Raw genomic sequence first — 24,706 nt, 5'->3', positions numbered from 1 at the left:
GTTATTGATTATATTTACACAATGCCACATCATAGAGCACAACAAACTCCTCTTTTCATAGGGGGGAGAGGTCTGATTGAGGTGGATAAACACCGGCCTGGCTCTAATAATCTCATGGTGGAATGAAAGGACTGTTACTCCAAAAATGCAAATCTGTCAGTTTACAGAAAACACACAAAAAAACAAACAAAAACACAAACAAATCCAGGCCCAGGTTCTGAAATATTCTGTAAAAGTAAAATCAAAGAGCAATAACTGAAGATTGCGAGAATATAAGAGGGAGGAAAAAAACACAATTGTTCATTTATTGTTTACGAGTTCATCACTTTGCATATTTTATGGCACTAAATGTAACACATCTACGTTATGAGATGCTGCAGGTATTTTAGTATGAGGTTAGTTTCTCGAAAAAAAACAAATAACACGGCACAGCTGCAGGAGGAGAGTACGCAGGCCGCCTTCACAGGTCTGAGTGGATTTGTGAGAATAGCTCTTGTTTCGGATGACTTGATGAGATCGTACCATTCACGATGGAAGCTTCCCTCAGAGGAGAAAAACAAGACCGTTTTATGAATGAGAGTGGTTCACTGTAGCTTGCTTTGGTCTAACTCGCTCCAAGTAGCATTTCTAGTGTATAGTTACACATACTCCAGGATCTAATCAGCATTTTTTAAACGCTTTCTTGTCACTCTTAAGCATTCATTACATCTTATTTGGAAGGGTTTCATTCTAAAAGGCTATTGGTTTTTGATGGTTACTGGTCAGTAGGTCAAAAATGTAACTGATTACATCCTCTAAAATGTTACTTTTTAATATTAATACCTAAACATGAATAACATTTCAAGATCATCATCAAGTCAGTGTTTCAAGGTGTTTCAGATGTTCTCAGACTCTTCATCGTTATATTCCTACGTCCTGTTGCCTCAAACAGTTCAGAAGCAAGATGTGAAATCCCTTTTTTTATTTTTTTATTTATCTGAGCGCGACCCAACTGAAATGATTTCCGTTGACGGGGGGGGGGGGGGGGGGGGGGGGGGGTCAATAAAGAGGAAATTAATAGCAGAGACATAATGGTTTAGCCCTGGACAGCCTTGTTTGGTCCTACAGAGGAGACCAGGTACAGTAAATGCTTCATGTCAAAGCCCTCCTCTCCTCCCTTCCTTGTTAAATCATGAGCTGCAGTCTGTCGTGTGTTTGAAATGTCAAAACTCTTTTTTTAATGATGAAAACACAAACTGTTTCTTTTTCTCTTGCAATATAAGGGTAAGACATTTAGTGAATGACCTATCGATTTTCGTGAGCTGTGCAGTTCCACATAACAAAACTTCGTTTTTTTCATTATGTTTCCCCAAAATCCTTCTATCAGAAACTTTATAGGTATAACTTCTCTACGCAAATATCCCTCAGTTACAAAAATAGACGTTTCTTTTTTCATAAAATAATACACACAATTAATTTTTCGGTGATATAATCATCTGTTAAGGTAAATAGCAAGGCTGTTTTCTTTTTAAAGTAAATGTTATCGTGAGATGTGAAGCCTAGCACCATATTCTTCATATCCCCCTTCACAGATATGACTTTTCTGAAAGCATTGGAACATGATCGATTTGGGAACGCCATCTTTTCCCCGCTCTCTGGACTCCATATTTTGCATATTCTGGTTGAGTCCAGATTCTCAACCCTTACAGAAGCCAGTGGAGCTGAAACTCCCGGAAATCCAAACCAAATCGTTCTCATCTCCCGAAGGCTGCGACTATTAAACCCCCCGCCCCCCCCCGAAACCCCCCCCCCAAAGGCTTTATAAACTACACCAGCCAACAAATTAAGATAAAGGTAACAACGGTTTATCCAAAACATCTCACAGGCCATTGCTTCACTTTTGTACAAACTGAAACAAAAGAAATAAAAAAAAAGAGTCCCAACTGATGTTAAAACATAAACAAGAAACAAGTCCCAAACACTGATGCTACAAAGAATTAGAAAACGTATGTACAGGACCCTGTATTCCTTGACTCTCGGGGTAAATGATCGTAGGTGTTGGCTTGTGTTACGTGAGTGTTTATACAGGCATACAAAAGAGTTCTCCTTGCTTCTTTTTTTCTTGTTGACTTTCAATAAAAGATCTTATTGGATCAAAACAAACAAAAAAAAAATTTCTGCCACCACCATTGGTTCCATCACCAATGTGTCCAGTGTCCTCCCTCCCCTCCCTCCCCCGGGTGTTTCCTGGTGCAAAGTCAACAGCAGCAAGTAGCCTAGTGCCATTCAGGTCCATCTGGCTCCGGTGCATTCAGGGTCCAAGTGCCAGTGGCGAGTCCTCCCAGTGACGGACATCGTATAGATCCAGTCTATCCCGCCCGGCACCGTCTCTGTCACCAGATGACGCTGGATATACTGGTCTCTCTGGGCAGCAGCGGCAGCATGGCGTTGTTGCCGTGGGCCTCCTCCAGGCTCTGCTGGCGCGGCGACTTGGACTGCGGCCGCTGTCCGTTGATGAGCGTCATGGGGATGTTGCAGTAGGTGTGCTGGTTGCCTAGCGTGGAGAGAGGAGGGAGCGTCCCGCCGGGCGGCAGGTCGTAGTCGTAGCTACGGTAATAATGTTTCTGCCTCATCTGGGTGTGGCAAGAGTTGTGGAAGGTCGAGCGCAAGTCCGGGTGTGCTGTCGCCATGGCGGTGGAGGTGGCCGCTGCCATGGAGATGGCCGAGACGGTCTGCAGCTCGCTGAAGGGGCCCTGCTCGCTGACGTCCAGCACCTGCTCGTGGGAGATGCTCAGGGGCTCCATGCGCTTGAAGGGCATCTCGTAGAGCAGCTGCTTCCAGAACTTGGAGTTGAGCTTGTTGCTGGACGGCCCGCGCCACTTGATGACCGTCAGCATCTTGATGGTGTGTTTGAGGGCCTCCACTTCCTGGTAGTTCATGATGCCGCGCAGCTCGGCGCACTCGATCAGGATGACTTTGATCTCGCCTGTCACCAGCATGTTGCGCAGCCTCGTCTCCAGCTCAAAGATGCTCCACCCCCTCCGCACGACATAGCTGGGCGTCATGACGATGATGAGGCGCTTGCTCTGGTCCACGCAGCGCGCCACGTCCTCGATGTAGGCTGAATGCACACACAGAGACAGGGAGACAGATAGATCACTTTGTATAAATAGCAGCACAAAAAAAGCACAGTCTCTGTCTGCATGGCTTCTTTCTACTTGTATTTATTTGCTCGAACACTTTAATCGTACATGAAAGTTGAAGCAGCTAATGGGTGATGAAAACATCATGAAATACATCACACCAGCTATTTGAAGAACTCTCTTGGCCTCATCGCGACTGCTTACCAAACTACTCCCTTTTATCAAAGTTTCAAACACTCAAACATTGGACGAATTCTAAAATCTCCAGTTGCATTAATTTATTCCACGGTCTGATGTGAGGATATTATGTTATTACATATTCTAACTTAGATAAACATCTAAAGCCACTGCAATATTTAATATAATAATAAGACATATTCATACAGAGTTATAGACAAAAACAAGAGGAAGGGGATCACTTGGTTTTACTATGACAAACATAAAACACTCAAAGCCAAGCCAGCTACCTGTGTGAGCCTACATGTGCATCTTACAGTAAATACAGTATTGTTCTCACGTCCCTAATGAGAAGCTCAGCTGCTTGCGTAATAATGAATGTGATTAAGTGTTTCCCCGGGCCTGTCCAGGGTGTCAAGAGGAGGAGGGGAGTGTGTGTGTGTGTGTGTGTGTGTGTGTGTGTGTGTGTGTGTGCAGCTAATGCCTGCTTTTAGCCTTTCTTGGCGGAGACAAAGACAGAGTGGCTCCTCAGCAGCAGCTAGACGGGATTAACTGGGCTTTACTTCCCAATCAAAGCTTATGACCCTCTTGCGTGTGTGTGAAGAAAAATCTCTATTTTCCGAGTGTGTGTGTGTGTGTGTGTTTGTGTGAGGGAATAATATCTTGCTGGTCTTTAAGCAAACAAATGCCACATCTCCTCTCTGTCCTCCAATGACCTCCTCCTTTCGTGTCACGCTCGGCCTGAGGCCTCGCGATGAGAGAGACCTGATTAGAGTAAACTTGGATTTGAAGTCGCCCTTTATTCAACATGACAAGTCAGTCTCTCTGCTGTTTGGTAATTGGTTCTCATACGGAGCTAAAAAAGAGAGGGTGTGATCGCGTCCAGTTTAGGTCGAACCAATCAGGCAAAAACAAGTTTTTCTTTTATCTCATCATGAATAAACCTAAACGGGGAATGGATAAATGGATACTATATAATTAGCTAATGAGTCCTGGTTTCATTTTATGTTTTGAATTGATTAAACTGAAAGTAAATCTGCCCTCTTGGGGTGCTGCCTGGTAACACTTTATAGCTTTATAGATTAAAGTCGTCCTCTCAGAGACCTCACAAGCTTTACAATCAAAGTGTTGCATGTGTAATAATTGATTCCTGTCTACGTAAAAATAAAATCAACTCTAAATTATATGAGCCACAAAATCACTGCTATCCTGCTCTCTGTAGTTTCTCTCAAATGTGTTTCAGGGGAAAAGCCCAGTGTGACAACTAATCAAGACGTGTTGGACGGACAGAAATCCAACTAAATCAAAATATATGGAAGTCTGAAATCTACAGATATCAAATATCTGAATTAACTCCAGATATTACACGGTAATTTGACTACACAGGATTGATTCCTGATTCCAGGTGGAAAGAAGAAACAGAAAGAAAAACATGTTGAAGATATATCTGGGACTGACAATCTGTCAACCCACGCATCTAATCACCTAAGCACACAAAACAAAACTAAAAACTGTGGGACTAATCTGTAATTCAGGTAAATGCAAGAGAAAAAAATTGAAAAAAAAACAACAAATAGTAAAACATTTAATAACTTATGTTTTATGAAGGCTTTATACGTTGTAAATAATGGCTTTATAAATAGTTAATAAATAGTTTAAGACAGCCAAACCAACCCATGTTGCCAGGTTGAAATAGAAAAGTATTCATGGCTTATTAATGACCGGACTATTATCTTATTAACCACTAATAAAGCCATGCATAAATACTTACGAGGTATGACTGTGTTTATAAAGTGTTACCAAAATGACTTTCGACATTACTGAGTTGATCAGGAAATCTGTGTCAGTGTGTGTTGACACGAGCGTTAAGAATCTGGGGAAGAAGTACCTCTAAGTAGTCTTGTGTCATCCTGGAAATGATCATTGGTGAAACCTAAACATAGATATTTACATTCAAAGTGTGATCAAAAGATTTGCAGAGAAGCATTTTAAAAAATAAACAGTTCTGTCAATGTGGGGACAAGGCTCTGGCATAAACTGTGTTTCTGCACTGGCGTTCCACTGGCGATTGTAAAATGGTAATCGCAACTGACCAGTTTATTCCAGTTTAATATGGGACATGTAGCATAAAAAAGCCAAGGAAAAGCCTCTTGCTGAATGAACACTATATATATATACATATACATATATATATATGTATATATATAAGAGATCAATCAGAGAGGTGAGATGTTTAACATGTTAAAAAGAATCCAGCATACTGTGGAATAACACGTCACTTATCAGCAGCTCAGGAGAGGGATTGTTGACACATGCCGAAACCCCTAATGGCCAAACTGTGTTTATCTATAGCCGTGGATTATGCTTTATTATGTCGACAGTTGAGATGCTAATACATTCCCAATGGGAGCGAAATGTTTACACATAGGCACAATAAGCCAGCGAGCTGGAATAGCAGCAGACGCACTTTAGATTCCTCTCAATCCTTGCATTTTTATGCCATTTTTCCCATATTACAACAGTCCCCCCGCATCGAGCACATAATCACAGCAAGGGATTCAGTTTATAACCTTGGCACAACGCCAAAGAAGAGGAACGTAATTAGTAATGGCGGTATGTGCGGGAAGACAGGCAGATGCAAGTATTCAAATTGAGGCTAATAACATAATGATATTATCAAACTCAACTGTGTGATGGGTTAATCAAAGATAAGCATGGGGCATGGCGAGATGCTCCATTAGAAATATGCTGTGGCAAAACATGCATTAATACCCATGCATAAAGAGCTGTTTGATTGTACAGCTGACATCATTACACAGCAGCATGCAGAGGTACAGTTTGGATGAAGCTGGATCAGGAACATGGACTGTAATAATAGGGTTGGCGCTTTCTGCCAATTATGCTGCATATGTAATACAGACTATTATGCCTCCCGCAGGCTTTACTTAGTGCAGATAATGCACTTTAAATACTTCGTTATATAAAGAACCAACTAATAAGACCAGACCTGAGTATCTATTAAGGGATAATGCAAAGGTTTTATAATTCACTTTCACAAAGAAAGTCCGAATGCAAGAGGGTTGTTATGGATTAGTTGCTGAACATTTCAAGCAATTCAGTAGCCGGTTAACTCCATAACAATGTATCATATTTTACAAGGTGATGAAATGTTTTGTACGGAAAATCTCAACCTGCAAGGTAGCTTGTGACCATAACGATCAAATACATGCAGTTAAAAATGTACAATATTCCCATTAGTGAAGTAAAAGTATAAAGAAGTATCAAATGAAAATAAAGGACTTACAGTACTTGAGTAAACTCATAAGCAAATTACAATGAAGTTATTTTCAGTCAAGTATGATTTACGTACAGGCTAAAAACTGCATACTGTAGTTGTCACACAGTGTTTCATTGCTATTATCTGTTATCAGCAGCACACTGAGCTTCTACTATATTGTCTCTTCCTCAAAACTGATCTGATCAAAATCAGACTACTTTTGTGAAGTTATTCTCATAGATTAGTTACCAATATTGCACTCTTTAGTGTGGTATTCATGAAACACTGCTGCTCTTCAACCCAGTTTCTTAATATATGGCCTCCCTGCACAGCATGTGTAGGCTACTGCTGCTGGGAGGAACCATTAAAACTAAGCTACAAACTAAACTTCAGGGGTTCTTCAGGGGCGCTGCTAAAACACTGGGATACTTCAAAGACCTGAAAAAATTCGGATTCTGACCTAAAGATTCCTTGAGTAGCCACAGGGGTTGGCAGGTTTCTTGGAAGTCGAACCGTTCGGAGGTGCTTTTAGCAGTGGTTTCAATCAACACTGATGAATACTGTACCCCTTCACCGTTCATGTGAATTAGATGTTATTTAAGTCAGTTAATTATATAAAAGTGGATCAGCCATATATCTATTACTGTTAACCATTTCAACCGCTTATGTTGTTACTTTAGGTTTTAACTATCTAAACTGTTTTTCCATTACTATCAGCTGTGTATGCCTTTATGCTTGTATGTGTATACATGTATGTCTGTCTTTGAGAAGCACGTTGGTGCAAAACCTGTTTGCTTTTTGAAGTATAAATGAATGAACTGAAACAGTTTCAACTCCTCTGCTGCCTTGCTAAGTAGTTTTCACACAGGTGTTACAGCTAACTCAATATGTGGACATATTTCAAAACCAAATAGTAATTTTTTTTTATTAGTTAAGCCGCTCCGCACTCTTTCCACGTACCCCCTGGCAACTGCTGAAGTACCGACACAGTGAAAAAAGTGAAGAGGACCGAACTAGGAACGAGATAGCAGTGTGTGGCTACTTGTTTTGCTTTGTTTGTGCAGCTTATTGTTACCCAGCACCTCCAAAAAATGTACGGATGTGCCTCCTAACTGCCGAAGTACCCCCTCGCATACAAGTACCTCTGGTTGGGAATCACTGCTTTTAGGAAACTTAAAAGAGGTTCACACTATGTTCAGAACCGTCTTAGGTTAGTTTTTCTCATGCTCATGTGATGTCTTTATAATATGTTGCTAACAAGCAGGTAAATGAGTGGAGACCTATCAGAAGTTGTATTCAATTAACTACTGTAATGAAAGAAATAATGCAAAATTACACTATTTTCCTATTTTTCCATAAAGACGTAAACTGAAGAACCCCCAAATGCCACCTTTTAGCAAACTGATCCACTTCAGGTTAGAAAAAAGCTCATTTCAGAATGATCGGATTAAAACAATGATGGTCTTACAGGTCTAGTTACGCCACAACACAAATGCATAACAGAACAACCACAAACAAGGCATGTCACCACGGCACTGACAACACGAGCAACACCAAGCGACAAAGCATTCGACACAACGTGACATCGCCGTGAGAGAGAGAGCTTACTTCCTGTGGGGATCAAGTCCCTGTCTGGAATGAAGAGTTTATACCCATAATGCTTCTCTAGCACGTCGGGGAGGATCTCCAGGGCAAAGCGCTCCTCCTCTCGGGTCTCCTGGCTCCACTGGTCCGGGTCCACTTTGGTGTAGGACAGGTAAGCGTCATAGTCCTTGTTATCTGCAGGTAGAAGGGGGAGATGGGTGAAATATCATAGCGCCTTTTATCCACCAGGCACGCCAGCAGACTCTTCATTGTCCTCAGATCCTTCAGACCAGACCCTTTCATTTAGTTTTATAACCCCTGCTATCAAGCAGGTTCAGAGAGAGAGAAAATAAAGCCTTGGTCTTCGCAAACTGAATACTTGCATCTCTTCATGTATGGCCATAAAAAGCTCCCACAACCACTTTGCTTCAATTAAATGCGTGGCTTTTTTATGATTTGCACATAATACCTGTGCAATTCCTGCTTTGGTCAGCAAAGTTAGGCTCTGCTATACCCCAGATGCTCACAATCTATTTTCATACTGGTGCACAGAGAGCTATTCATTCACTGGGAGACTTCATTGAGACAGGACGCCTCCATTACTCTGACCTCTGGGCACCTCTGCCCATCTGAGTGCTTTTCATTACAGCTCCGTCCCCACTGACGAATAATGTTACCTTGATAGCTACTTTGCCCACTGCAGGAAAAACAAATTAGACTCCAGCATGAGCTAAATGCCCAACCTTGCCCGCTAGGCAGATGCATGGCATGGCTCCATCACCCACATGAAAGCTCTGATTGATGACAGATTTTGAAAGGGTTGGGCGGAGAGACGGCAAGTGAGAAGTGAGGGAAGACTTTAATGTTTCTTCTCAAGCTGGAGCACTTCACTACAATGAGTCAGGAGGGTGGAAGACGTGGAAGTGAGATATCCTAGAGCCTCTGACTATCACAGGGAGGAGATAACTGCTTCTGGCTGCTGCAGCAACAGCTCGACTCCAATGTTGTGCTTAAAGCTGCCTGAACAACCAAACCACTTCATCAATTAGAGTGGTTTAGTCCTAGACCTGGACTTTGCGGCCCTTGTCTTTGATATTTGTTTGTTACACCATATGGCTGAGTATGTAAGTATGTGGACATTGGCCACATATTTATGTACTTTTGATCTTGGGCTGTTTAACATGGTTTGACTGGACAACTTTGTCTCAGTCAGTTAAAATGTAAATTTTCCGGGTTGTGAGAAGGTCAAATTAAAGTCCCTTCACCTCCATTGTATCAGGTTAGAGGCAAAATTTTCAAGGGGGATATTAAAACCAGGTAAACTCTGATCTGCCAGTTGTGACTGCAGTTACTCAGCCACAAATCAGATACAATGGAAGTCATATTCATCAGAAACAAAAATATCAGATTCTATGTGTTTCTTTATTCACCAAAACCCTCATCTGTTCCACAAAAGGGGGGAAAAACAGAATTGGGACACTCTGAGCTGCAATGTGAACACAGCCTTTGAGGTAAACTCATTAGAGACACAAGCCGGGTCTGGATCTACGTGTTCCTGTCTTCATTATGACTCTGGCGCCTTCGCTTTATGGTGGCCACCGGTAGCGCAAGAGCCGCGAGGTGATGTCTAACCCGTCACAGGCACCGGAGAAGAGGGGGGCTGAGGATGAGCGAGTCGGGTCAACAAAAGAAGAGCAGATGGGTTCAAGAGGAGGGATTTTGGGCTCAATTCTCACTACAGTATCCCGGTTTTGAAGCTTTTAATATCCTCTCCATTTTACACTCCTGCCTCTCTCTGGGCTACAAGATTCACTCACTTCCCAGAGGGTAATCTTGATATTTGGCAAGTGCTCACCACTTTTACATGACACCACGTCATTAATCGAACTCGTTTTTTTTATAATTTTACAACATCAGGGACATGTAAAAATAATTGAAATGTAACCTCATAATCACTTAGTATAACTAACTTGGAGGCTTATTTTCTACTTCGCAGTGACATAAATCTCCCTCTCTGTTTCTCCGGTAGCCTTGAAATGAAAGCTGTGTAGGCAGATCAAGGACTATTTCAGCGGAGCTGATTCACTCCTCTGTAGCGAGAAAGAGAGAGAAGGCAGAGAGAGAATCTCGAAGGCGGAATGACCCTCTTGCATCTTGAGGAGTCACTCCTTACAGGAGACTGGTGAGGTGTATCTGAGGGCGCAGCACACCTCCGAAACCGCATCCAGCACTCCTCCGTCCCACAGGCCGACTGCAAAGGGAGCAGCTTGACTGACGCTCACTACACTTGGATTGGGGGGGGGGTGGTTAATTTATGCATGTGCATATAGAGCCTGCAGTTAGACTGTGAACTCTTGAACTCGCGGTGGAGAGTGCCAAGAGAGTCAGAGGCGTAATCTCTGGGCTCCATTACATTTAATGGAGAGTAGATTGGAACGCAACACACACACACACACACACTTAACTTTGAAGCTACAAAAGCACATGGGGTGGACTGCTAATGAGTAGCTGAGCACGTTTTTTTTTTTTTTTTTTTTTAAACACACCATTTTGTTTTCTATAATTTAATTTAGCCAAAAGAATATGGCTTTGCATCAGACAGTAGAAAGCCGACTGCCTCTGAGATACAGTGATCTAATTTAGTTTTAGTTTGGTCCTTGGTGCTTTGCTACTCTTTTCTGCTCTCATTGAAATAAATGGGGCAACATAAAATATTAGAAACATCTCTCAATATAACACAATACGATTCAACAGCACCGCCACAATGACCATAAACACCTCTCTGGCACAGTTTCAACACAAACTGAAGGTTGAATTACACTGCCTTCGTTTTAGCTGGGCCTAACTATTAAACTGAGTGTATATAGGGCTGCGACTGATGATTATTTCCATTAACACTGAATGTCAGAAAACAGGTGAGGTAACACTTTAGGATTCCTGGTCTGTATTTTCAGAATACTTTCCAAGAAGTTTCCTAGAAAGAACTGCGTGTACTTTGGTACTAACTATAGAGGAAATAGAGGTTTTAAATGGAGTATTTCTCTAGAATTTGTGCCAAATCACAAATTGCTGAAACTAACTTCCTAGGAAATTACAATTACCAAATGCCCATCATGATTTCTCAGTGCTCAAGGTGATTCCTTCGACTGTCTTCTTTAAAAAGTTATTCAATTTACAGTTATAATAAACAGAGAAAAGCAGCAAATCCCTGACTTAAAGATCAATTAATTAATCTACTAAGCATTTCAACACTACGCAACACGGCACATTTTTATACTATACCTAAAAATAAATGCATTTAAACTCTATATACTTATCTGTGATGACCAACGTTTCACCCACACAGAAGCTATTTAGCGTCAACTCAATTTGTCTTCTTCCTTTCATTACATGTGACTATCACTTTGGAAAAACAAGACGCCACTTGACCTTCTGATTACAAATGAACTACTTTGCGATGTTTACCTCTGCGTCTTAGATATGCAAATGAAACGGGATGCATTACAGTCGCTGTGTGTGCGAGATGTGAAAACTATTCATGCTCGGTATCGCCAAACTAAACTGAACACAGACAGAGCCTCATAATTCCACAGCGCGCTGACAACACTGACATTCGTATTTATGGCAGAGTGTTGATGAGTTCCCACCTCCTCGACAAGCTCGCTCGGCTGTTGTCATCATGAAGCCTATTATTGATTCTACTGACACCCACACAATGTGACAACTGAGTGGTCTTTAACTAAATTGCGCCGCTGACAAATAGCTGACAGTCCGTCCCATTGTTACGTAAAGCTTACAATTTTACATCTGGCAGAAGAGGGAGGCAGGCGCTCAATTAGTTCCTCGAGTGGTCACAATGAAACACAAGCACTTTCTTGGCAATGTGCGCAGATTTATGTTGGGGGGGGGGGTCTCTGTGCATCCGAGACACTGGCTTAAGGGCTTTATTAATGAAAAATGTGTGTGTGTGCAACTATATCTTACATGCAGCTACTTCTGCCTGTCAGTGCAGTGGTTACCATAGAGATGGGATCTCTGTTAACCATCTTCTTCCAATGCTTAGTGACTGTTTTCTCTCCACTCACCTGGCAACCACTTCCAGCGTGGTTCCTATGTAGTGCCTCATCCTTTGCTATTCACCTACGCTCCACTGTCATTTGAACTCAAGAGATGACTTGCGAGGTGCAGGTGCGAGTGCGTGCGCGCTTTGCGAATGTGTGCGCAGTAGAGGTGGCGGTGAAGTGATCTAATCGACCGCGGCGTTGAGGAAAGTATCAGGTGTCTCCTGAGAGCTCCGGAGGCAGCGTGCTGTGTCTTATTGAACCTGATCCCCTTGTACTGGAGAACAAATTGAAAATCTGTTTCTCTCTCCAAGCACTCACTCTGGTGGCACAATTAAAGGAGACAATTGCTGTTTGGCATTAAGTTCAAGGCCCGACTTTTTTTTTTCCTTCCCTTTTTCAACACAACTGCCTCTGGGCCATCCATTACGGCAAAGCTCTGCTTTCCGGGGCCAGAAGCCCAACACAGCTAGAGGTAATGACTTTCATTGAAATGTCTGATGTAGCAGCCATCACAGTTAAGCAGAGCTGGGAGAGTACGAGGAGAGGAGCGGGGTACAGAATACTTTTTACCTTTTAAGACTCATAACTCTCTCGCTGTCTCTCTTTCCACTACGTACAGTCCCTCAGCCTCTCCGAACTAATCTCATTCCCCCTGAATTCACTGCTGCGCTGGTACTTGAGAGACTCATTACAGGGGAATCAAATTAAAACTTGCTCCTTGTCTCAGTTTGATGCATTCTCAAACCAAGGCTCATCCACCAAGCCCAATCAGAGGTGTTTTTCTTTTACTATTGCTGATGAGGCCTCAGTTAATGTTTTGGTCTGGCACAAGGACTGTGTTTTGATTTGCTTTATAGAGCGTGTTCAGAATACATTATCCCTTCCCTCCTGCATTTTCTCATGTGCAGTTTGCATGCAGACACACGTGCAGAATCACAACCCAAACCCCTCTTAACTTGACAATGTTTCTGAGTGTTGTCCAAGTTTCCTTTAATAACAAGTCGAGATAATGTGCCTTAAGTTGCTCAGCTTACAGGAGTACTCAGATAAACAGAAGAGCTAAAAACTGGTAGCTTGTTCGGGCGCAATAAGCAGAGCCATTGTAAACAGGAAAGTCTGTTCGACTGTGTACAGTGGCTCCTCCTTACTCCCAACACTCCCACAGTGTAACAAAACGGTGTTAGACCAGATTTAACGAATGTGTCTTGGCTGCATTGTGGACAGTAACTCCTGACAGCGGTCTTCCAATTTGTAGGTCTTTCAAGGCTTTAGTCATTGGAAACATTTCTCTCCTATAATGGATTTCCCCTAGTATGATTGAAGCCGTTGCTGCTTGATTCAGATGCTCAAAAAAAGTCAAGATATACAGCAATAAACAACATAACAGTGACATGTACAGAAAATACGGCATATTGGGGGTTTGTCTGCCTGTGTTTCTGTTGGTTATCCACTGGAATAATAATAAGAAAACAACCACATAGACCCTGAAATACAAAGCACATCACCAGCAGCTGCTGCATTCACAGCGTTTAAGTGATCAAGGCTGCATTTTTTTTTCTTTTAAAGCTAAACTCTGCAACTTTACCTGTCGGAGGCTCTGAGGCGCAGCGAGAGGGAACCGTTTGAAAAGCCGAACTTCATTACCCAGAAGTCATGCATTGTGATGTCAGGAAACAGCACCCAGCATGAACATTTTTTACAAGGCCGGCTTTTGATTCGTTTTTTACAAGGATGCAAATGTGACAAGAAAAGGAAGCACATCAAAGATTGGTGAGTCGTTTGCTGCTGTTTAGGAGACAGTTCACTCAATATTTTGCATACGATTTTTGATTTTGCTCTTCCGCTGGGTTGTGAAGTTTCCCTGAAATTGACAACAAAATTTCGGAGTTAGGAACGATGGGAGGCTCTTTTTTATTTTACATAAAAATAGTGCAACATGCAGCTTTAAAAATAACCCTGAGTAAAAATAAATATACACTGATACTGCTCACCTTTGGGATTTGATTCCTACTGAGGAAAGAAAGGATGCTTTCACAGCAGTGGAAGGTGCTTAGAAATCATCCACTAAACAGTAAACACGGTGGTATCGCAGATTATGGGGAGATTATTATAGAACGGCGTAAAGTAAATCATGTCTTGCGCCTTATCTCATCTTACCTCCGTCTATATCCTCGCTGCCAAAGTGGTTTCTGTAGAAGAGCATGAGCTCGATCCTGTAGCACTTGTATAGCGTCACCAGGCAGATCAGCAGCAACAGGATGGCTCCCAGACCTCCGGCCAGCTCCACCGTGTACATCAGCTCCGCTGGCGTGGCAACACAGTGAGAGGGAGGGAGAGAAAGAGAGAGATTTTCATAACTTGTTTAAACTAAGAAAACAAGGACCAGCTGCCAATCACCCAATAAAGCATTCAGAATGAAAAAGGGCGTTTATGTCCTTCTAGCACTCAGTGTGCAGACAACACGGATGCTTCTCATTTGCCTTATTCGATGTCTCTCCACTTGTTAGGTGACCTGGAAATTGATATGGTTGGCAATCAATGCCATTATTTCTCATGAAGGAGCCTGGGATCATCACGTCACCGGCATGGACAGACCTGTCTCCTTGCCATCGATTATCCATGTATACTGCAGAAAGTCAGTTTGTAATGTTTATGCTCTATTTCTAGTCACTGTTTTGAACATTTTAGAAAAAAAACCATAAAATTAGCTTTAAAATCATTACATTTATTGGATGAATAGTATGAAAGATGACCCTATTTAATGTCACATTTATCATTTTAATGTTTTTTTCTGGTCTTACTGCAGACATTTAATGCTGCGAGTCTATATTTCACATCACAATCTTCCTCTCCATCTTATTTCTCTGCTCAAACTTGGCCTGCATCCACAGCAGCCTGAGCGCCAGATTACACTTGAGCAAAAATCTAACTGCAGAACATCAATACATGTGAAATAATGCATGATGCAGTCGTGACGGATAAGAAACGTTGCATTGTTAGAAGATTATATGTTGTGACATGACTTTGCCGCAACTCCACACGTGTTTGAAAGAGGCTTTTGTGCATCTCCTGCAGCTGTATTCAGCTTGTGCTACTTTTTCTTTGATTTTCCTCTCCATCTTTTCATGTTGTTTATGTTCTCATTACAGCCGGATTGAGTCCAGATGATACGTAACTCCAACTGGAATGAAAGTAAAACCACTTCTATACAGACAGATCAGACCGCTGCACTAATGAAGATCAGTTACATGTGTGTACTGCTGCAGAGCGGTGCGAGGTGGGGGGAAAGCGTATGGCTGTTAACTGAACCGGGATGTTCGTCGACAGATCGAAGCGGTCCACTCCCCCCGCCATCCGTCATCACTGGAGCCTGATGTGAACTCGTGAAAAGCATCAGTGGAAGCTAAATTCAAGGAACTGCAGGACTTCACTGTTGATATTTCAGTTTTACGTTTTTTCTAAATTGTGCTTCTTGTAGTGCTTTTAAAAAAAAGGTCTGCAAGACAAAAATATTCAGTAGAAGCCAGAGTAGTAGTGCTATTCAGGAGGATGAAAGGTGATATTTTACACTACAGGACAATGGACTCGACCATTAAGCTCCATGGTCTAGTAACTTGCCTTGAAAACCAAGTCGTTTGCTTTGTCTTTTCATGATCTTGTCTCTTTTTCAAGGCTTTTGTCTTTTTTACAGTGTTTTCTGTCGGATGTCACTCCATCTTTTGCAGTTCAACATTTCTTCTTGGCTACGCCTCACAAAATCTGGGTGGTCAGCCTTCATTGGCTGACTAATGGACAACAGTAAAATGCCTGGAATCGCTGCAATACCACACACACAAACACACACACACACACAAACATGGACGGAGAGGACTCGTGTGCATCACCATCCATCACCGACGCACATTTAACCTCGTTGGAGTGCGCGATGCCCATTCCACTGCAGCGGCCATCAGGCTGACAGCTCCCATGATGAAGGATGATGTTCTGCAGAGCTAACGAGCGTGGCCCGCGCCGCTTCATCACGCCCGTCTGAGCGGCGACCTTCAGCCAAGCTTACGGACGGACATACGCGCGTGTACGCAAACAAAAAGAGCAAACATGAACACATGTTTCTCCACAGAGCCTCTGACTTTCTCCTCTTGTCTCAGTTTCTCTCCCCTCAGCCTGGGAATCATCCTGAATTAGTTTACTTTTTGAGAGAGGTGTTGCAGCTAACAAGCACTGCAAGCAACTCCACTTCTACCCTCACTTCCTCTTCACTGTCCTCTCCACCTCCGCTCTGCCCTCTCGCCTCAGTGAGCACTGCCCCGCTCCTCAGATATCTGGACAGTATAACGAGCCAGCTGCTCCTCAAGCAGCAGAGATTACAGTGGAGGAGGCCAATTCTTCTCCGCCTGGCATCCATATTCTAGCAGCGCTGCAGTGGGACGGATTAAGACAAATTAGCTCCTGACGACTAGAAGGCTGGATTTGATGGAGCCACATGGCATCGGGCGATTCATCACCCCTTTCTCTCCCTCCATTTCTGCATCTCCCTCCCTGTTGTCTAGGGAAGAGAGGAGGGGAAAGGCAGAGAAGGGGTTGAATGGTGAAATAAAACAGGAGAGCAGCAGTGAGAACTGTGAAAGCTGAGTCAGCTGCTTCTCATGTTCACAAATCAAGCATCCTATCAAGAAGCATATACAGTACAGGCAGCTGTCGACTAGCTGATGTTGTTGCTGCTGCTGGGAGAGAGGAAAATCATCTGAGGATATGTTGCTGCTGGAAATAAAGTTGGTCAGGAGGACTTGAGACTTAAGGAGAATCACAACTTCTTGACTACAAGAAGTGGAAATAAGGACGCATCTCCATGCTAACTTTACATACAAGTGAAGACATATTCTGACTGATGCTGCGCTGAGACGACCAAATTCATTTGAAGTGTCATGTGTTGTTTTCACAGCTTCAAGAGACAAGCGAGGCAAACTTTGACGCATTTTGAAAGGCAGTGTAAACACAGACTGGCCTTGAATTGCACCACAGCATGGATGCAGCAAATAAAAACATGAGAACCGGTCGATTTCTTGGAGACCCACAATCCTGCGAGGAGCAGGCTAATCTTCTCCGGTTTATTATGAGATTCAACTGTGCAGCATAAACCCCTTTAATATAGCAAATGGAGGGGAACTGGGCTGCCATCAAAGCTGGATCCAAAGCTGTGAGCTTAAAAGAGAGGAAAAATATCTTACTATGTAAATGTATTCAACACTGACAACTTTAAGGATGCAGAGACCCCCCTAGACTAGCTGAAAAATAAAACATCTCACTTACATAACCACACCGGAACGTGTGCATCTCTATTTAAAATCATCACAGAATCAACTTTCAAACAGTCAGCCTCACTGAGGTGAAATCAGGAAAAACTCAAAAATATTTGCTTGAATAAAAGGACAAGGAGGCGGGGGGGGGGGGGGCAACAGTAGCCAGTGATGAAAGATGAGAAAATGTCTGAGTGAGTTTGACGATCAAAGGAGGATTCGTGTGTGTGTGTGTGATGGGGGAGGTCATTGCCAGACAGTCAAACGGCTTGTCTGGCATCACAACACTGAAGGCTGCCTCTCTCCGAAAGCGCTTTTTCTGTCTCCGCAAACGAATGCTTCCTCAGGCTGAGGTGGATGAATAGGCTTTTTGCACTATCTACAATACTGTCCCATTTATTTTCTCTCCCCGAGGCGAGAAACAACTGGTCAATTCCCAGAATCCCCCTAGTTGTTCTTCTTTGTACACAGTAAATTGCTGCTAGAGATTCACTCTATTGTCGAGCGAAGGCCTGTGGTATTAAATGGTGTTTTTCACCTCCAAAGCTGTAACATACCATTATTAAATATCAAGGCTTCTATATCCATCTGATAGACTCCTGGAAAAGACAGTACATGCTTTAAATAACTGGATTTTTTTCATCTTGCAAATGAATGCATGTGCTTCTTTGCGTGCTTGACTCACCTTTCTTGGTGAGCTGGATGTTGGCCTGTCGCCGCCCGTTGCCGTTCTCCACATAGCAGGAGTAGTTGCCCAGGTCGCTCTCTTCCAGAGACTCGATGGTCAGGGAGATGGAAACTTCCTGCTCCCCCAGGTGCTCCCGGATTGTCCTGCAGGGGGCGGCAGAGAGCACAGAAAAAAAGGGATGCATGGATGTAGTCCCTCATCAATGCCCAACATTGTTCAAAACTTGACTTACCTCCTAATTTACCAGGGAAGTGATCAACGTGTGTGTCTGTTTGAATATGAAGCAGAGCAGCTCGAAGAGATGGTGTGCAAACCGGATAAATCAAAGACGGAAATTGTCAGATTGTTAATTTTCACACTAGCTTTGGTCATTTGAGAGAGGGACAGAGTGAAGAAATAATGGCCTGCTCCCGTCATTAGTTTTAAGGAAAACATGCAGAAAGTGTTTTCCTGGTGTGACAAAGCAGATACTGTGGGCTTTTGGAGCAAAACCACTACAATCTGTTTCTGATTTGGACGGATCAGACAACACTGGACTTTTGTGGTGATGTGGTGCTGATGAAAGGCCAAACACAAGTGTCGAACATGAAGCGTCTGATGGTGGACAGCGACCATCAATTAATCAGGAAGGGGCCGACTGATGCATCACTGTCTGCTCAAAGCTTTTACAAGTTTATGACTCATGGCTGGTAAAACAAAACATACAAGCAGTTTTTGAACATTTGAACACCAACATGACTTCAAACATTTGCCCAAAAAGAGTCCAAGCGCCTCATTACTGACTGTGAGGTGTACATCAAAGTAGCTTGTGATGGTCTGCCTTTAAGAATTCTGATTTCTGGGATGAGGAAAAAAATCATGCAGAACAGAAACAATCTGACTCAGAACATCAGAGAATGTGCAGAGCTGAAGCTGTGTTTTTGATTTCGTAGTGCCAATGTTTGCAGGTATGTTCTGTGACTACAGATTCCAAATAACATTTTCTGAATCTGCACCAAAACAGTATAAATAATAAAAAAACAATGATGGAAAACAATAAAGCTAGACTGCAGGCAGTCAAAAAGTCATAAGTAGAGAGGATTGACTCTTTAATAAAATACGGATTTTTCTGACAAAAAAGTTTGCCCCAAGGAAATTTGACATGTTTCTACAGTATGCATCCTAAATCATGACTTTGGCACTGTAAACTTCCATCAGGGTGTCACAGATGTGGCACGTTCTGGGTAAAACTACAATGCAGTTATTGCCTTTACACCCATCTTTCTCAAACCATAAATATATAGATAGTTTAATTCCAAGCTCCATAATTGGCTGACATTTGTAGCAGCTTTTACTTTTTAGTTCATCAGTAAAACAAAAAGTACACAACAAAGGTGAGGAGGTGACAGTCAAGAGTGACTGACAAGAAGCCATCATCACGAGTCATGACAGATTTCCCCCGTGAAAAATACTCTTTTGTTGACTCGCTGAGGCTCTTGATGTCTATTGGTTGTGACATGTTGGTACGGGGATAATAGTGTGACTGTCATGATGCACTACAGCGTCGACATATCACACAACATTTTGCCACGAGGGTTAGTGAGAGGGAAAAAACTCTTTTGATGTTTTTGTTGCATAAAATTCACTCATTTTCCAGAAATACGTACATTTTTACTCTGACAACACATGCAAAAGACGAGGAGAAGCCACTGCCTTGACTATCTGATCACAGTGACTGGGCTGGGAGGACACTATGACACGTGGATGCTTGTTTTTCTTCACTGGACACTTGGCAAGGTGTTGTGTTCATTAGCAAAAAATGGATTTTAGCAGCCTCCTCTTCATTATCAGTCTCTTCCTCATTTAAATGAGCTAAAAGAACAGCATCAAGCTGCGACTAACTGGCTTCAATGGAAAAATGCTGACAACGCTAACAAGCTATCGGGAGGAGATGGCACCCAAACCTTCAAAGTGCCCACACATCCACTTTTGAACAAACTTGGCACTTTTCAACGAAACTCCTCTTTACAAGAGCCTGGCTGCTATTCAATAATCTGTGGCCAAAACTAAAGCCTTTTCAGCTTAGAAGTCAGACAGTGTGGCTTTTGTCAGTCTACAGGTAGGTTTTAAATGCTTTTTAACTGATTCAGCTGGACTGACACTGAGGGAGTTTGTTTCAGTGTTTGATCTCAAACAGAAACATTTCTCAGCAGTAGAAAGCAAGACCGAACTCTTAATGAGCTGATTGAAGTTGAGGTGTGGCTCAAGAATGACCCCTGAGTTTGCTGTCAGCCTCCGAGATGAGAGGTAATACTCAATTTCCAGAATCTACAGTCTCTGAGACTGTACTTAAGCAGCCGAAAGAAAGTGATGAAGCAAAATGTAATTAAAGAGGGAAAATCATAGAACACAAGGAAGAAATTGCTTCTAACAAGATGAAGCATTTCTTAAAGGATGTAAAAGGAAGTAGCTTTTTTGATGTTCACAGTCGTAGTCAAAATGCCTCAGAATCAGCTAATGCTAGAAAGTCAAACCAAAAGAACTGTAAAACAAACTTGTACCAGGCAAAGTAAAGACCCAGTACTACTTATAGAGGCTGCATTTGTAACAAGCCCTCAGAACAAGAGGAGAACAACAGGAAAACACTGATGGTTTAAAGAGCCGAATCTCTCCTGCTGGGTTGCTGTGCAAAAGTAGGAATGATATATGAGCAGACAATCTTTTTAAGGTTACAAAAATTGCAGCTATTTCAAAGGCCTGGTTAATGATGCATGGGGCTAATAGCGCGAAAAGGTACGAGTGCCACTTGGGCATTCATCTGCTGCCTGCCGCGGGGCATCTGAATATGAAAACTCATCTAATTCTCGCTGATCAATGAACAGACTAAACAAAGCAGATTGCCAAGTGCCGGGGAGATAAAGACAAACTACAATGCAACCACCACTGCCATGGCAATATCTTACATTAGCTTACAAAGTGCTGCTAATAATTGGTATCCCGCATAGAAAATATCACACTCGCAGTGAAATTTCTTTTATTGACCGCGCACAATGAAGACCCATTGGAGGTCATCATTTTGTAACAACATGGACTAGCTGCTTCATAAAAACTAATTATGAAGTAGCACTTTTTAAACTGGTCCTCTGCAGGAAAGCACAAAGGTTACTTCCTGTGTTAAAGCTCGTGTGAGAATCTATGTGACCGACATTAATGCAGCCTCTTCTCTTAATTCCCGTGAGCTTTTCTAACACTCGTCCCTGTCCACTGTGTGGCCGGTCAGGCAGAGACACGGGGGCTCCACATATATATATCCATAGATCCATGCCGATGGCTTTTTAAAGAGGTGGCACCCGTGTGTGACTTAACATAGACGAGAGCTGAAACACTGTAGGTGTTGGTAAAGAAAAAAAAAATCAATCTTTGTTTACAAAACGTACTTGTTAGTGGTACGTTTTGAGCGGAGGGATATCTGCGTTTGGATTCATGTGTGTGAGGGAGATAAACGGGAGCTGGAGAAAGTGTGTGTGTGTTCCTGGAAAAGGAGGAGCCATGAAGCTTGAACACACACACAGGTCGAGGGCAGCGGTAAAGTGTTGCCGTGTAGCTGGGTGAGGATGAAAGTGCACCAGGATCCTTGATGCTGTACACAGTAAGGTGCCTTCTTTGAATGTGCTATAGCAGGATCATATAGGATCCTATCATCATCCTCTGCCTGATATTATCTAGTACAATCTCTCCAAGCGGCCTCAATGTGACACCTCAACTTTCGAACTGTACCGTGTTGTCATGCTTTGTTATATTTCTAGATGCCTCGTTGGTGGTCTGGAAATGTAAAATTGTATACAATGACAGATCACCCAATAGGCATCGGCTTGGAGTTAGGAAGCTTGTGCCACACAGCTGCATTAGTGTGAGTTGTAGGAGTGTCAAACTGTCTTAAAAAAGCTGTACCCTAAGGGGACTTGTTGAGTATGGTGGACAGAGAGGACCCCAGAAAACATTGAAGGGAATATATCCGCACCTCAGCCTGGAAATACATGAATGCTGAACAAAGTTGGTTTAGGAAAGGATGTCTGGACTGCTGTGCTTACCCTGTTGCTCTGTGGCCCTGGCCCTAACCCGCAAGAAAATGGATAAATGGAAAATGAGCATGCTGAGAATTCCTTGTGTTCGCTCAAGGTAAAGGTCAGCTGCTACGTGGGAAAATTGTGTAGGAAAACAGGCAATGCAGTGGAGTAAGAGAGTAGCTTTTCCTTAACTATTTTAACATCTGGTGAGGGACATAAGACTGTGCCATTCATCTCTCACTCATCCAACTGTCTGCAAGAAGTATTATGTCCAACTGTTCCTTTAATGCTGATCAACGGACATTGTCCTTCTAAGAACTAAGAACACAGGCACAATCACAGCTAGCGAGAGACAGAGTGTCTCCATTAAAACACCAAATCACAAATATAAAAACCTCAATAGGTTTATATGAATGTTTGCCTGTCATCGTGGCATCAACGTCTGTCTTTTACAAGACTGTAAAATGCTAAGAAGTACTCAGTTTGCAGCACTAATAGGCAGTGGAAACATTGCTGGACTCTGTAAGTACCCTGATTTCCCATGAATATATCTGTTAGAGAATTAATTAGAGTTAGAAAATGAAATTTTACACTTGAACTGCTGCTCAAAAGGGTGCTGCATTCCCATGCATCAGAGACCGAAACGTCTTCTGGTTTTAAACTTCAGCAGCACGGCCTTTATGCCTGTATTCCACGCTGTGACTTCACCTCTGAGATCCATGAAGTCTTGTTCTGCAGCCACAAAATTTTATATCAACCCAGAATCTCAGTGGTGAAACACGGTGCCAAAAGCTCCATTTCATGTATTATAGGCAGCCCTTCAGGGAATACTCCTGTGTGATTAATTTCCATTTCAAAGCTAAAAGCTCATGGAATGATGTCAGGGAGTGGGTTTGAAGTGGTGCACATTCAAATGGGAACAAAAAATAAAAAATAAATAAAAACACACAGGGAGACAGTATCACGCGGTGGCACACAACAAAAATATTCACTTGAAAAACTTGAACGTGCACGTACTGTGGGCACACGAGCCTCCTCACTCCTGCCCCTGCACACACATGAACACACACACTCTTTCAAAGTAGCTCAGGGTCACAGGTTTGATCTCGTGGCTTGTTACCTCATTTGACTATCATATGAAAGCAGGGTTTCTAACTGCATGTGAGGCACTCTTCAGTATTCTTCCTCTTCATCTTTATTATACCACCTACCCAATGCCGCCACCCGCCCCCTCCCCACCTCCACCACCCCCTCGACATCCTGTAGGCTCTAATTGGCCTGGTGTCCTTCACAACACAGAGCGGTGGTGAGAGCTGGACGGAGTGTGCTAGATGGCTAATAGAGACATCTCGAAATGCCAGGTCACCGACTGGGCCGCTAACTCTCCTCCCAGCCTTGTCATGCTGCTTACAGTTAACCTTTTCATTAGACGGCATTTGTCGACAACAGGGATTTTCTCGTCGTTCTTGGGGTCTGTGAAAGGAGTACAGTGGGGCAGGACATGAAAGGGTGTATCAATGTGCGTGGATGTGTGTATTTCAGTGAAGACACACCAGCAAAAATGTCTATGTGAACAAATAATTAGCTTGAAAGTTCCTTAACCGTAAATTAATTATTTCTTCACACTTCGGTTAGTATGATGTAAATGTTTCACCATAAATAGCATCATGGATTATAATCTATCTTCAAATTGCCTAGCTACGCACGAGGAAACAGCAAACGATGTAAGAATATGATTCAGCATTCCCGTTTGTAATTTTATCCCACTGATATTTTAAACAGATACACCAGTGGCTGTTCTGGTGTATCTATGGTGTATTTCTGACAAAGTAGTTGCCCTAGTGGTATCTAGTCAAGCAAGTATACAATGAGTGAATGCAATTTAATTTGCAATGCTTAAAATGCTGAACAACAAAATTCAACAGCAACATTTCTCTCCAGAAACAATGTCCCTGTTACTCCGGATAATACACACAACAGTGGAACTAACTGGAACAACTGTGTGTTCTACCAAAACAAAAGAGAAAGGCCAGATGAAAACTGTTGTTAGTGGATATCCACAGTAGCCAGGATACTGTTTCTGGAATAAGATATTGCTGGAACACCACAAACTTCACGATCCTTGTACTGGGGTGGAAACAGAAATAAACAAATAAAATCAAAACTATTTGGATGGCTAGATACCACGAAACAGGGACCAGTTTCTTATGATTTTCTTTCCTTAGTTGTTAAATTTGATACACTTTCCTTCCTCCACCTTATTTTCTGAATGCCCTGGTGATGACAGCAGTGCAAAAAAAACACGTTCTTAAGGATCAAGAATTTCCTCTTCACTGCTAAAACTCACTGAAAGATTATTTGTTGCTCACATGTTTGTAACAACATCTGGGAGACGATGACCACACCACTGCACAAATACATGGCATTCACTTACTTTATGTTAATTCTGAA

At 42.6% G+C, this 24,706-nt stretch overlaps 1 protein-coding gene across 2 annotated transcripts in view; it reads right to left on the bottom strand.

Annotated features, from left to right (window-relative positions):
* Window positions 1-2,372: 2,372 nt before the first annotated feature.
* LOC139306698 (interleukin-1 receptor accessory protein-like 1) overlaps window positions 2,373-24,706 on the bottom strand; it is a 195,336-nt gene continuing 173,002 nt past the window's right edge. Inside the window, exons 7-11 of one of the 2 annotated variants that reach the window (XM_070930643.1) lie at window positions 18,207-18,352; window positions 14,382-14,528; window positions 8,185-8,355; window positions 5,188-5,232; window positions 2,373-3,100 (exon numbers count right to left, since the gene is read on the bottom strand). In XM_070930643.1, coding sequence (XP_070786744.1) covers window positions 2,373-3,100; window positions 5,188-5,232; window positions 8,185-8,355; window positions 14,382-14,528; window positions 18,207-18,352 — 1,237 coding nt within the window. The remainder of the gene's footprint in view (window positions 3,101-5,187; window positions 5,233-8,184; window positions 8,356-14,381; window positions 14,529-18,206; window positions 18,353-24,706) is intronic. The other variant, XM_070930644.1, reaches the window with a different exon arrangement.

The sequence above is a fragment of the Enoplosus armatus genome, chromosome 24 (assembly GCF_043641665.1).
Source record: "Enoplosus armatus isolate fEnoArm2 chromosome 24, fEnoArm2.hap1, whole genome shotgun sequence".
NCBI classification, from domain to species: Eukaryota; Metazoa; Chordata; class Actinopteri; order Centrarchiformes; family Enoplosidae; genus Enoplosus; species Enoplosus armatus.
The sequence above is the reverse complement of the archived record's forward strand: the minus strand, read 5'-3'. Positions and strand labels throughout refer to the sequence as shown.